The sequence below is a fragment of the Babylonia areolata genome, chromosome 32, assembly GCF_041734735.1.
Source record: "Babylonia areolata isolate BAREFJ2019XMU chromosome 32, ASM4173473v1, whole genome shotgun sequence".
In the NCBI taxonomy this organism is placed as follows: Eukaryota; Metazoa; Mollusca; class Gastropoda; order Neogastropoda; family Buccinidae; genus Babylonia; species Babylonia areolata.
Window position 1 is genome coordinate 12,662,607 of NC_134907.1, and position 13,326 is coordinate 12,675,932.

A 13,326-nucleotide genomic window follows, 5' to 3' on the forward strand; every position below is an offset into this window, starting at 1 on the left:
CACACACACACACATATTCTCTTTCTTTCTCTCTCACTCACACACACACACACACATTCTCTCTCTCTCTCTCTCTCTCTCTCTCTCTCTCTCTCTCTCTCTCTCTCTCTCTCACACACACACACACACACACACACACACACACACACACACACACAAAGCACATACTGTCTCCCTCTTTGTTTCCCTCTGTGTACCTCCCCTCCCTCTCTCTCTCTCTCTCTCTCTGCATGTGTTTCTGTCTGTGTCTCTGTTTCTGTCTCTCTGCCTGTCTGCCCCTCTCTCTCTCTCTCTCTCTCTCTCTCTCTCTCTCTCTCTCTGTCCTCCCTGCATATATTTGTGTGTATGACTGTGTTTGTGTTTGCCCCCACCCCCCCACACCCCCACTCCCCCTCTGCTGTACACCTGGTGTATGTGTGAATGTGTGTCTTCATGTTTTACATTTATTTGCTTATTCATCATCATTTTTTTTTTTATCTGAATCTGACAAAAAGAGTAATACAAATTTGTATGCAAATACAAAGAGTGAGGAAGACGTTAAATTGAAGACAACACAAATAGGTGGAGTGTAGGCCTGGTGGTGATACGCTCAGCTTGGATAGGTAAGTGTCCACAGCGTGAGTGTCAAACTCATAGTCATGAGTGAAGGAAGACATTGAATTGAAGACAACACAAATAGGTGGAGTGTAGGCCTGGTGGTGATATGCTCAGTTTCAGTTTCAGTAGCTCAAGGAGACATCACTGCGTTCAGACAAATCCATATACGCTACACCACATCTGCCAAGCAGATGCCTGACCAGCAGCGTAGCCCACCACTCTTAAAAAAAGATGAATAAATAATAGATAAGCGTACATAAATAAGTAAATAAATACATAAATAAATAAATAATAAATATAATATAAAAAAGGGTAGTAATAATAATAATAATAAATAAATAAGACAACAATGATGATAAATAAGCAAATAAATGTAAAACATGAAGATACGCTCAACTTTGATTAGTAAGTGTCCACAGTGTGAGTGTCAAACTCATAGTCATGAGAGAGGGAAGACGGGCATCGTGATGGGGAATGAATTATAGGAGAGACAGAGCAGTGAAAGAAAGTCGTAAACATCTTCATGACCTGATGACTCATGTTGAACGTTGAACGAACAGCGAGCGGATGGAGATTCAAAGTCTGATCTGCATAGACTGGGTTGTTGGCCAAGTTGAGAGAATCTGCAAAGCTCTCTTGTCTGTATTTCTGTCTCTGTGTCTGTCTGTCTGTCTCCCTGTCTCCCTCTGTCTGTCTGCCTCTCTCTCTCTCTCTCTTTCTCACTCTCTGTGCCTTTCTGTGTGTGTGTCTCTGTCTGTCTGTCTGTCTGTCTGTCTCTCTCTCTCTCTCTCTCTCTCTCTCTCTCTCTCTCTCTCTCTCTCTCTCTCTCTCTCTGTCACTTTGTGCCTTTCTGTGAGTTTGTGTGTGTGTGTCTCTATCTCACACACCCACTCTCTTGCTCTCTCTCTCTCTCTGTCTCACCATAACTTTTATAAAATGATATATTACTCTGTTCTCTTTTTTTTTTTTTTCTGAGAAAGTTGGATGGCCGAGTTGCGTCGTTGCCTCATAAAAGGCATTGACAAGTACTGAATAACTGATACAAGAGTGTGAACCAAGTGGATTGTTAGCACATGTGTGTGCGTGTGCCAGTTTGATATGCCTCTGTAGAGTTGCATTGTTCTACAAACAAGCTGCCCTTTAAAAAAAAAAAAAAAAAAAAAAAATGTATGAGCGTGATCGTGAGTGTTAATATTGATAGATGTGGTTTGTTTTTCACTCTTCGCAGTCATTTCTCTGAATTCCGCCAATATTTTTTTTGTCTCTTCATACATTGTCCCCCTTTGCCAAAAGGATAGTGTTGTCAGTGGCAGTAAAAGAGTGTCTGTGTCCACTGTGTGTGTGTGTGTGTGTGTCTCTCTCTCTCCATCTCTTTCTCTCCTCTCTCATCCTCTCCCCACCCTCTCTCTCCCTCTCCCTCTCTCTCTCTCTCTCTCTCTCTCTCTCTCTCTCTCTCTCTCTCTCCCCTCACTCTTCCTTTCTCTCTGTTCCTCTTTCTTCCTCCCTCTCTCTCCCCCCTCCCTCTGTCTTCTTCCTTCCTTCTCTGCCCCTCTCTCTCTCCCCCTCTCTCACTTTCTCTCTCTCTCCCTCTCCCCCTCTCTCTCTCTCTCCCTCTCTCTCCCCCTCTCTCTCTCTCTCCCTCTCTCCCTCTCGCTTTCTCTCTCGCTCTCTCTCTCTCTCCCCCCCCCTCTCTCCCTCCCCCCCTCTCCCTCTCTCTCTCCCTCCCCCCCTCTCCCTCTCTCTCCCCCTCTCTCGCTCTCTCTCTCTTCCTCCCTCGATCTCTCCCCCCTCTCTCTCTCTCACTTCAGTTCAGTTAGATGACTTGAGACAAAGATATATTCCACTGAGATACTCTATAGCAGACCAAGTAATTTTCGGTTAGTATTACTTCTCTCTTCTACAAATGATAAACGTTTTTTTGCGAATCTTGCTATATTTATTTATAAGTCATTAAAAAAGAAGTAGTTTCATGATTTGTTAAACAGAACAGAGCTTTGTTTGAGCATACATGTAGTAAGATTATAATTTATGTCCATATACAGATCTATTCATGCAATAAATACAATGCAATGCAATGCAATACAATACAGTGTCCCCATCTTTCTGATGACAGACACAATACAATACGATATAATACAAAACAATACAATACAGTGTCACAATATAATACAGTGTCCCCATCTTTCTGATGATAGACGCAATACAATACAATACAATACAATACAATACAGTGTCGCAATATAATACAGTGTCCCCATCTTTCTGATGATAGACGCAATACAATACAATACAATACAATACAATACAGTGTCGCAATCCTTCTGATGACCGACACAATAAATACAGTGCAATGCAATACAATACAATACAATACAAAACACAATACAATGTCCTCACCTTTCTGATGACAGACATTGGAGAAGTGTCGACATGCGGTGGCGGTGCAGTGCCGTCAGATGGCGTCGGGTCAGGAGACCTTGGACAGCGCTGACCCCGAGGTCATGGCCATCCTGAAGAAAGAGAAGTTCCGTCAGACACACGGGCTGGAGCTGATCGCGTCGGAGGTGAGTTGTGTCTTGAGAGCGGTGAAAAGATGTACTGTATATTATTATTATTAGTGATATTGTTATTATTATTGTTGTTTTTATTATTGTTATTATCATTGTTATAATTTATTTGTTGTTGTTGTTATTATCATCATCATCATCATTATTATGATGCAACAAAAGGGTTGTTCCTGGCAAAATTCTGTTGAAAAATCCACTTTGATAAGAAAACAAATGAAATTGTAGGCAGAAAAAATGCCACACACACTAAAAAAAAATATTTAAAAAAAAAGGGGTGGCGCTCTCAGTGTAGCGACGCGCTCTCCCTTGGGAGAGCAGCCCGAATTTCACACAGAGAAATCTGTTGTGATAAAAAGAGAAATACATGTACAATACAATGTTGATGATTGTGGTGAAGGAGGAAGGTGGCAGAATGGTTAAGACGCTCAGCTGCCAAAACAGAGAGTCCATGAGGGTGTGGGTTCGAATCCTGCTCTCTCGCCCTTTCTCCCAAGTTTGACTGGAAAATCGGACGAAACGATCAACGGAGGTCCCGTGTGCAGCACGCACTTGGCGCACAGAGAAAGAACCCATGGAAACAAAGAGTGTTGTCCTCTTGCATGACGGGCGCAATAGCTGAACGGTTAAAGCGTTGGACTGTCAATCTGAGGGTCCCTGGGTTCGAATCACGGTGACGGCGCCTGGTAGGTAAAGGGTGGAGATTTTTCAGATCTCCCAGGTCAACATATGTGCAGACCTGCTTAGTGCCTGGACCCCCTTCGTGTGTATACGGCAAGCAGAAGATCAAATACGCACGTTAAAGATCCTGTAATCCATGTCAGCGTTCGGTGGGTTATGGAAAACAAGAACACACCCAGCATGCACACCTCCGAAAGTGAAGTATGGCTGCCTACATGGCGGGGTAAAAACGGTCACACACGTAAAAGCCCACTCGCGTATATACACGAGTGAACGTGGGAGTTGCAGCCCACGAACGCAAAAGAAGTCCTCTTGCAAAATTATGTAAAAAGAAATCCACTCTGATAGGTGCACGAATAGTTATATAAGCATGCACTCAAGGCACACTGAGTGTGCTGTAATCCATGTCAGCGGGGTTTTTTTGTTTTTTTTTCATTTTTTGCATTGACTTTTTGCATTCATTATCAGTTTCGCTTGTCAGTTTAACGACTTCTCTTTTACAAAGTCCTTCAAGTAATTTCCTGTAACTGTATTTAGAGGGGTGTTTTTTTTGTTTTGTTTTTTTTCTTCCAAATTTCACCCACATTTTTACCCTCATTTGCCCAGTTTCCCCCAACCCTCCATTCATCCACATCTCCCACCCCTTCTAACTGATAATACTCAGATGTATTCATAAATGCTTTTAACAAAATGTCTTCAATCACCGATATGTGTGACGGGACATTAAACAAAATTCCTTCCTGAGTGTGCTGAGTTAGGCTGCTGGTCAGGCATCTGCCCAGCAGATGTGGTGTAGCGTGTATGGATTTGTCCGAATGCGGTGACCGTGACCGCCTCCTCGAGGGACTGAAACTGAAGCCGATGTTTGTAATGATGCGCAGAACTTTGCCAGCCGGGCGGTGCTGGAGGCTGTGGGGTCCTGTATGAACAACAAGTACTCTGAGGGCTACCCTGGGGCCAGGTGCGTTGGTTAACTCCCCCCTGTTTTTTTGTTTTGGTCTCCTTCCCTTCCAGACCCCCATCTCCCCATGCCCCACCCCCCCACCCCGAACCCCCCTTTTTTTTTTCTTCTTTTTTTTTCCCTTGTTTCTCTTTCATTTTGTGGTGTTATTTTCTTTTTCGCAGTCCGTAACCCTTTTAAGTGCCATCAAAAAATAGCAAAACAAAAAAAAAAAAACCAACACACACACACACACACACACACACACGAAAGTGTTGTTTTAAGTCCAGTCCTAAACCCTAAAGTGCCAATAAAAAAAATAAAAAATAAAAAAAAGAAACAAAAAATCAAAAGTGGTGCTTTTAAGTCATGAAGCAGAGTCCAGAACAGTCAGCTGAGAATATCATGGTCTGGAGATATACCACTTTAGATAAAATGTGTGAATTAATTTTCAACCTTTGAGAGTTATTCCTTTGTGTGTGTGTGTGTGTGATAATGTCATCAGTGACATCACTGTGCAAGTACATAATGTGTAATTCAAGTGGTTAATTAATATTGGATCTATGATAATACGATGTTTTTAAAAAATACAGTATGTCAGTCGATGTTGATGTGGCATTCAACCCTGGTCAGGCAGGCATCTGCTTGACGATGTGGTGTAGCGAATATGGATTTGACCGAACACAGTGACGCCTCTTTGAGCTACTGATACTGATACTGATACATTCAGCCCTGGAGAGCTTACAACCTCGGCAGGCATTATATGTGTGTGTACTGCTAACCCTCCCAAACTCCATCATATAACTGAATGTGTGTAAGTCAGTAATCATTGCGCTTAGAGTTGATTTCATCAAGACTTTGCGCCTTATAAATACCATAATTAGTAGTAGTAGTAGTAGTATTGTTATTATCGTCACAGTTTCTTGAAAAGTTATCCTCTCATGCAGATCAGTTTCAGTTTCAGTAGCTCAAGGAGGCGTCACTGCGTTCGGACAAATCCATATACGCTACACCACATCTGCCAAGCAGATGCCTGACCAGCAGCGTAACCCAACGCGCTTAGTCAGGCCTTGAGGGAAAAAAAAAATAAGGTGAATAAATGATAGTCAGGCCTTGTGGGGAAAAAAAAGGTGAATAAATGATAGATAAGCTTACACAAATAAATAAATAAATAACTATAATGTACAAAAAAAAATAAATAAATAACCAAATAGATGTAAAACATGAAGACACACATTCACATATACACCCCACACATGCATAACAGATATGCACCGAACATGCAGTTTCACAGATATGAAAGCACAGTCAAATACATATAAACGTACATGAGCTCCAACACACACACACACACACACACACACCACACACATTACCCTGCACTTCATGCAGATCAGTGACTGTCCAGCAGATCATTGTGTGGTTTTCTTCCTTTCCTTTCCTGCTCTCCCCAGGTACTACGGGGGCAACGTGTTCATTGACGAGATGGAGCGGCTGTGCCAGCAGAGGGCGCTGGAGGTGTTTGGCCTTGACCCGGACAAGTGGGGGGTCAACGTGCAGCCCTACTCGGGCAGCCCGGCCAACTTTGCCGTCTTCACGGCGCTGCTCAACCCCCACGACAGATTGATGGGGCTGGACCTGCCTGACGGGGGACAGTGAGAATGGCTTGCTTTGTTGCTGTCTTGTTGGTGTTCTTGTTTCTTCTTGTTGTTCTTGTTCTTCTTCGGCTTCGTCGTCTTCTTCTTTGTCTTGTTCTTTGTCTTCTTCTAGTTCTTCGTCATCGTCTTCCTCATCTTCGGCTTCGTCTTCTTCTTTGTCTTCTTCTTCTTCATCTTCTTCTTGTTCTTCTTCGTCGTCTTCTTCTTCGTCTTCGGCTTCGTCTTGTTCTTTGTCTTCTTCCTCTTGTTCTTCTTCGCCTTTGTCTTCTTCTTTTTCCTCTTCCTCCTCCTCCTCCTCTTCATCATCCTTGTCTTCTTCATCTTTGTCTTCATGGTCTTTGTCTTCATCATCCTCTTTGTCATCTTCGTCGTCTTTGTTTTTGTCTTCTTCTTCTTCCTCTTCTTCGTCGTCTTCTTGTTCTTCTTCGTCGTCTTCTTGTTCTTTTTCGTCTCTTCTTCTTCGTCTTCGCCTTTGTCCTCTTCTTCCTCTTCATCGTTTCTTCTTCTTCTTTGTCTTGCTGTTGTTGTTGTTGTTGTTCTTCTTCTTCTTCATGGCGCTCCTCTACCTCACAACAGACTGATGGGCCTGGACCTACCTGATAGATAGACAGAAAAATAGATATAGATAGATAGATTGATAGGTTGATTGATTGATTGATTGATATGTCCCATGATTAGGTTTTGATTGTTTGCTACCAGATAGAGAATTAGCTGGATTGATTTCCTATGGTAAAGCCATGACTGTTCGCCTATTTTTTCCCCCTTTGTTAGGATATTTATAGATTACTCCTTTTTTCCTGTGATATTTATTATTATATACAGTGGAGTGATGGCCTAGAGGTAACACATCCGCCTAGGAAGCAAGAGAATCTGAGCACGCTGGTTCGAATCACAGCTCAGTCGCCAGTATTTTCTCCCCCTCCACTAGACCTTGAGTGGTGGTCTAGACGCTAGTCATTCAGATGAGACGATAAACCGAGGTCCCGTGTGCAGCATCCACTTAGCGCACGTAAAAGAACCCATGGCAACAAAAGGGTTGTCCCTGGCAAAATTCTGTAGAAAAATCCACTTCAATATGAAAAACAAATAAAACTGCAGGCAGGATAAAATACAAACAAATGGGTGGCACTGTCAGTGTAGCGACGCGCTCTCCCTGGGGAGAGCAGCCGGAATTTCGCAGAGAAATCTGTTGTGACAAGAAAAAGAGAAATAAGAAATACAGTTCTGTTATCATGAAGTTTTGTCAACAGGAATGGTGAGTGATTCGTGACCTTTGTGTGCAGTTTGACCCACGGATTCATGACGGACACGAAACGAGTGTCGGCGACCTCGCTTTATTTTGAGTCCATGCCCTATAGACTGGATGTGAGTGACTGTCTTGTGGTCTAGTCGTGTACGTGCTTGCATGCATTCACACACACACACACACTCACACACACACACACACTCACACACACACACACACACACACACACACACACACACACACACACACACTCACACACACACACACACACTCACACACACACACACACACACACACACACACACACACACACACACTCACTCACTCACTCACTCACTCACTCACTCACTCACTCACACACTCACACACTCACACACTCACTCACACTCTGTATATACATATCTACACTCTCACATGCATGCTCACAATCGTGCACTCACTCACGCATGCACATATATAAACACATGCTCATATGCACACACACACACACACTTTTCCATATTCTTACACATGCATGCATGCACTTACACACACACACACACACACACCACACTCGAACAAACATGAATGCATACACATACATAATTTTGTAATTGCAATACAAATTCGCATTACTGTCTTTCTTCTTCTACTTCTTGTTATTATTAGCAGTAGATGTATTGCCGTCGTTGTTGTTGCCTGCTGCTTTTTTTGTGAAAATGTCATTGTTGAAAAAAATTACCAATAAAAATCAATACATAAAAAATATATATAATGAGAAGAAGAAGAAAAAAAAAGAAAAAGAAAACAGGACGAAAAAGAAAATTACTGGGAGAAAAAGAAAGATTTTTTTTTTTAATTATTTATTCATTGTATGATAGTTGTGTCGGACTATGACCTCCAGAACAGCAGAGGAGGAAACTGCTGCCCCAACTAGTTACCTGGCCTAGAATATTGACTTTAGTGGAGAGCGTCTTGCCCAAGTTACATCCCCAATCTCTCGGCCAAGAAGGCTTTGGGACAGTCGGCGTTGGGATATTTCCCAAAGGCCAGCTAGCCCCCAGGGCTGCAGCACAAAGAGCCAGTGCAATTGTGCCTCATAGTTTGAGAGTCATAGTCCTTCACAAAAGACTAAGCTGTAAATGAGTTCATATTTTCGTTATAGAAAGCAAAATAAAGGTAAGAGCCACAAGCACCGGCAGGTATTATTATTATAATAATAATGAAATGCAGGCTTATATAGCATAGTGGAGTGATGGCCTAGAGGTAACGCGCCCGCCTAGAAAGCGAGAGAATCTGAGCGCGCTGGTTCGAATCATGGCCCAGCTGCCGATATTTTCTCCCCCTCCACTAGACCTTGAGTGGTGGTCTGGACGCTAGTCATTTGGATGAGACGATAAACCGAGGTCCCGTGTGCAGCATGCACTTAGCGCACGTAAAAGAACCCACGGCAACAAAAGGGTTGTTCCTGGCAAAATTCTGTAGAAAAATCCACGTCAACAGGAAAAACAAATAAAACTGCACGCAGGAAAAAATACAAAAAAAATGGGTGGCGCTGTAGTGTAGCGACACGCTCTCCCTGGGGAGAGCAGCCCGAATTTCACACAGAGAAATCTGTTGTGATAAAAAGAAATACAAATACAAAATACAAATACAAATAGTCCTCCCATCGCACATGGGGCTCACTGCGCTTTACAATAAAAATATTCAAATTTTAGACTAAGTGATGTAAAAATATGTACAAAGTCAACACAATCTCGCATGACTTTGGCTAAAATACACATATGTAAGACAAAGCGACAGAAATATATGTAAATCAAGGCAGGCATCATCACAGTCTCGAATCACGCAGGCACAAAGCACAGCAAAACAAGGCACATCACATTCACAGGTACAGGTACAGAATTTGGGACTTTTTTTTATGCCTTTTTGGCTATTAATATAGAAATAGTTTAGGGTTGCATACATGCGTATGAAATTTTTTAAATGTTCATTCATCAAAATCGAATGGTTTTATTAATGATTTAGAGTCATTGTCTAGAAGATTCTTGAACTGGTCAATAGTTTTAGCTGTTTTTGTTGAATTATTCAGTGCATTCCATCCTTTAACTGCTCTAAAATAAACACCAAGGAACCAGCATCACAACACCAAAAAAAATCATCACAAATGCATACAAATCAACACAGAGAGCACATCCAGCAAAAAGATTACAGCAAGCATATGCAGGAAATGTTTCAGTGGGAAAAGAGTCTGAAGAGAGGTATGTGATATGGTGGTTGGGAAAGCCGGTGCTACATACATACATGCTGTCTTCGCTCTGCTGCCGATGATAGAACCTTCCGCATCCCTAAATACTAAAGAGAACAGCACGGTGGTCGAGCCTTTTCATGATCTGGTGTTCAAATATGGAACTCTTTGCCTCACCACATCCGTCACAGCCTCTCAATGCCTTCCTTTAACTCTCTCCATGCGAACAGCGAAAGAGACGACGTTAACAGCGTTTCACCCCAATTACCATCATCAAAATATTGCAAGCAGAAGGCTCTTATACTGAAGACGTGAATGTTGACAAAGAATACCACAATTCTGACGACGGAAGCTAAAGGTTGGGTCATTCAGACACCCACTGGACATCCGAGGGGTCTGTGTAGAGGAGAAGAGAGGACTGGCTGTACTGAGTGAGTTAAATCTGACCTCCAGACTTTCCTCTTCCAGCAGCACTTCCTCTAGACCCTCTCCTCATACACGACAGTAGTTAGTTGATTGTGAAGGTGTAGTTGTGACACTGTATTGTGTGTGCATCAAATGTATGTATGTATGGATGGCTTATGCATGTTTGTATTGTACGTACGAATTTGTATGCGCACATATATATATATATATATATATATATATATATATATATATATATATATATATATATATATATATATATATATATATTGTGCATGATTGTGAGTTTAGTGTGTTTCATATGCATGTCTGTGTGGATTGTAAAGCGCTTTGTGCAATGTGCAAAGCGCTCATAAATGTCCACTTATTATTATTACTGAGATCAACACTGAGTCCTGGGAGGACCTTACAGATGACTGCAACAGCTGGAGAAGCACTCTCAAGAATCAGCTACAGATTAGTGAGGACAAACTGTCAGCTGCTGCAGCAGAAAAGCGAGCTCACAGAAAAGGGACCGCAGCCAACAGACCAGCATCAGCTTACACATGTGACCGCTGCGACAGAGACTGTCTCTCTCGCATTGGTCTCTACAGTCACAGGCGACGCTGCTTGGTCCAAGCAGACAGCCCAGTTAGACATTAGGTTGGATATACTCTATCCATGGTCAGCCATGACCGAAGGAGGCCTACTACTACTATTATTATTATGTTTGCAGCCCAAGACTGGCTTCATCGACTACGCCAAACTGCGGGAAACTGCCGCGCTGTTCCGCCCTCGCCTCATCATCGCCGGCACCACTGCTTACTCCAGACTGCTGGACTACAAGGCTTACAGAGAGGTGAGTTGGGGGAGTGGGGAGGGGGGGGGGGATACCAGGAGTGGTGGTACACAGTGGGTACGGTGGTCAGATTGTTAGAATGCTGGATTGTTGCTCAAGTTCGATCCCTTGTCGCACCTGCTGGGTTGAGGGTGGAGATTTTTCCAATCTCCCAGGTCATCATATCTGTAGACCTGCTTGTTTCCTGAACCGCGTTTGTATGTATATGCCTACAGAAGATGAGTTACGCTGGTGCCTTAACTCCTTGCATGTAAATTTGCACACCGAAGATCAAATGACACATGTTATAAATCCTGTAAACCCTGTCAGTGTTAGGTGGGTGATGGAAAAAAGAAGATACCCAGCATGCACATCCCCGACAACGGAGTATGTCTGCCTACATGGCAGGGGTTAAAAAAAAACAAAAAACGGTCATACACATAAAGGCCTACTCGTGTACATACGAGTAAATAGACGGGTGCAATAGCCGAATGGTTAAAGCGCTGGACTTTTAATCTGAGGGTCCTGGGTTCGAATCTCGGTGCACCTGGTGGGTAAAGGGTGGAGATTTTTCCGATCTCCCAGGTCAACATATGTGCAGACCTGCTGGTGCCTGAACCCCCTTCGTGTGTATACGCAAGCAGAAGATCAAATACGCACGTTAAAGATCCTGTAATCCATGTCAGCGTTCGGTGGGTTATGGAAACAAGAATATACCCAGCATGCACACCCCCGAAAACGGAGTATGGCTGCCTACATGGCGGGGTAAATAAAAATTTTTTAAAAAAACCGGTCATACACGTAAAATGTTACATGTCCCTCTGAGTGTGTATGTGTGTGCGTCTGAAATCTGATTGAATGACACAGGAAACGAATGATGAGCGCCCAGTGGCAGCCGTCAGTCGGCTCTACCCAGGTAGGCAGCCTGTGGTGCAAATGTCCCCATGTATGTAAAGCGCTTAGAGCTTGGTCTCTGACCGAGGACAGGCGCTATATAAGTATCCACATCAAACAATCAATCAGAATGTGGGAGTTGCAGCCCCACAAACAAAGAAGAAGGTTGTGGAGGAGGGGGCGAGGGACGGGTGGTGGGGGGGGGGGGGCATGACAGGTGTGGTGGTCAAATGGTTAGGAGTGCTGGATTCTTGCCTGAATTTCCTGAGTTCGATCCCCCCATCCCACCTCCTCGTCACACCTGTGGGGGGCGAAGGGATGGAGATTTTTTTTTTCCTGAGCTCTTAGAAAGAAAGGGTGCTGTACAAATGTACATTATTATTGTTATTGTTGCTACTTTTATTATTTTGTTGTTGTTGTTATTATTATTATTGTCAGTTATTATTTTTATTATTGTTATTTTTATCATCATCATCATTATAAGTAGTATTTGTAGTAGTAATGGTAATAGTGATAGCATTTATTGTTGTTAATGGCAGTAGTAATAGAAGTAGTGTTATCATTATTATCATAATCATTTGTCTTCTTATCATTATCTTTATCATCAGTTATCATCATCATCATCATTATACACCATTGTCATTATTATTATCAGTTATCATCATCGTTATTATCATTATGACAGCTCTGTGATGAAGTGAAGGCAGTGACATTATCATCATCATTATTATTATTATCATTATTATGACAGATTTGTGATAAAATGAAGGCGGTGATGTTATTATAATCATTATAATCATTATCATCATCATCATCATGACAGATCTGTGACGAAGTGAAGGCAGTGATGTTATCATCATCATTATGAATATTGTTATTATTATGACAGATCTGTGATGAAGTGAAGGCAGTGATGTTATCATCATCATCATCATCATCATCATCATCATCATGACAGATCTGTGAGGAAGTGAAGGTGGTGATGTTATTATTATCATCATATCATCGTCATCATCATCATCATCACCATCATTATTACTATTATCATTATCATCATCATTATGACAGATCTGATGAAGTGAAGGCAGTGAAGTTATCATCATCATCATCATGACAGATCTGTCATGAAATGAAGGTGGTGATATTATCATCATCATCATCATCATGACAGATCTGACGAAGTGAAGGCAGTGAAGTTATCATCATCATCATCATCATCATCATCATCGTCATGACAGATCTGACGAAGTGAAGGCAGTGAAGTTATCATCATCAT

General features: G+C 42.4%; 1 protein-coding gene across 1 annotated transcript in view; it reads left to right on the top strand.

Moving 5' to 3' along the window:
* LOC143276730 (serine hydroxymethyltransferase, mitochondrial-like) overlaps positions 1–13,326 on the top strand; it is a 49,175-nt gene that overhangs the window by 17,809 nt on the left and 18,040 nt on the right. The window contains exons 2-6 of the mRNA XM_076581394.1: positions 3,009–3,161; positions 4,724–4,803; positions 6,237–6,437; positions 7,724–7,805; positions 11,055–11,177. Of these exons, the coding sequence (XP_076437509.1) occupies positions 3,009–3,161; positions 4,724–4,803; positions 6,237–6,437; positions 7,724–7,805; positions 11,055–11,177 (639 nt within the window). The remainder of the gene's footprint in view (positions 1–3,008; positions 3,162–4,723; positions 4,804–6,236; positions 6,438–7,723; positions 7,806–11,054; positions 11,178–13,326) is intronic.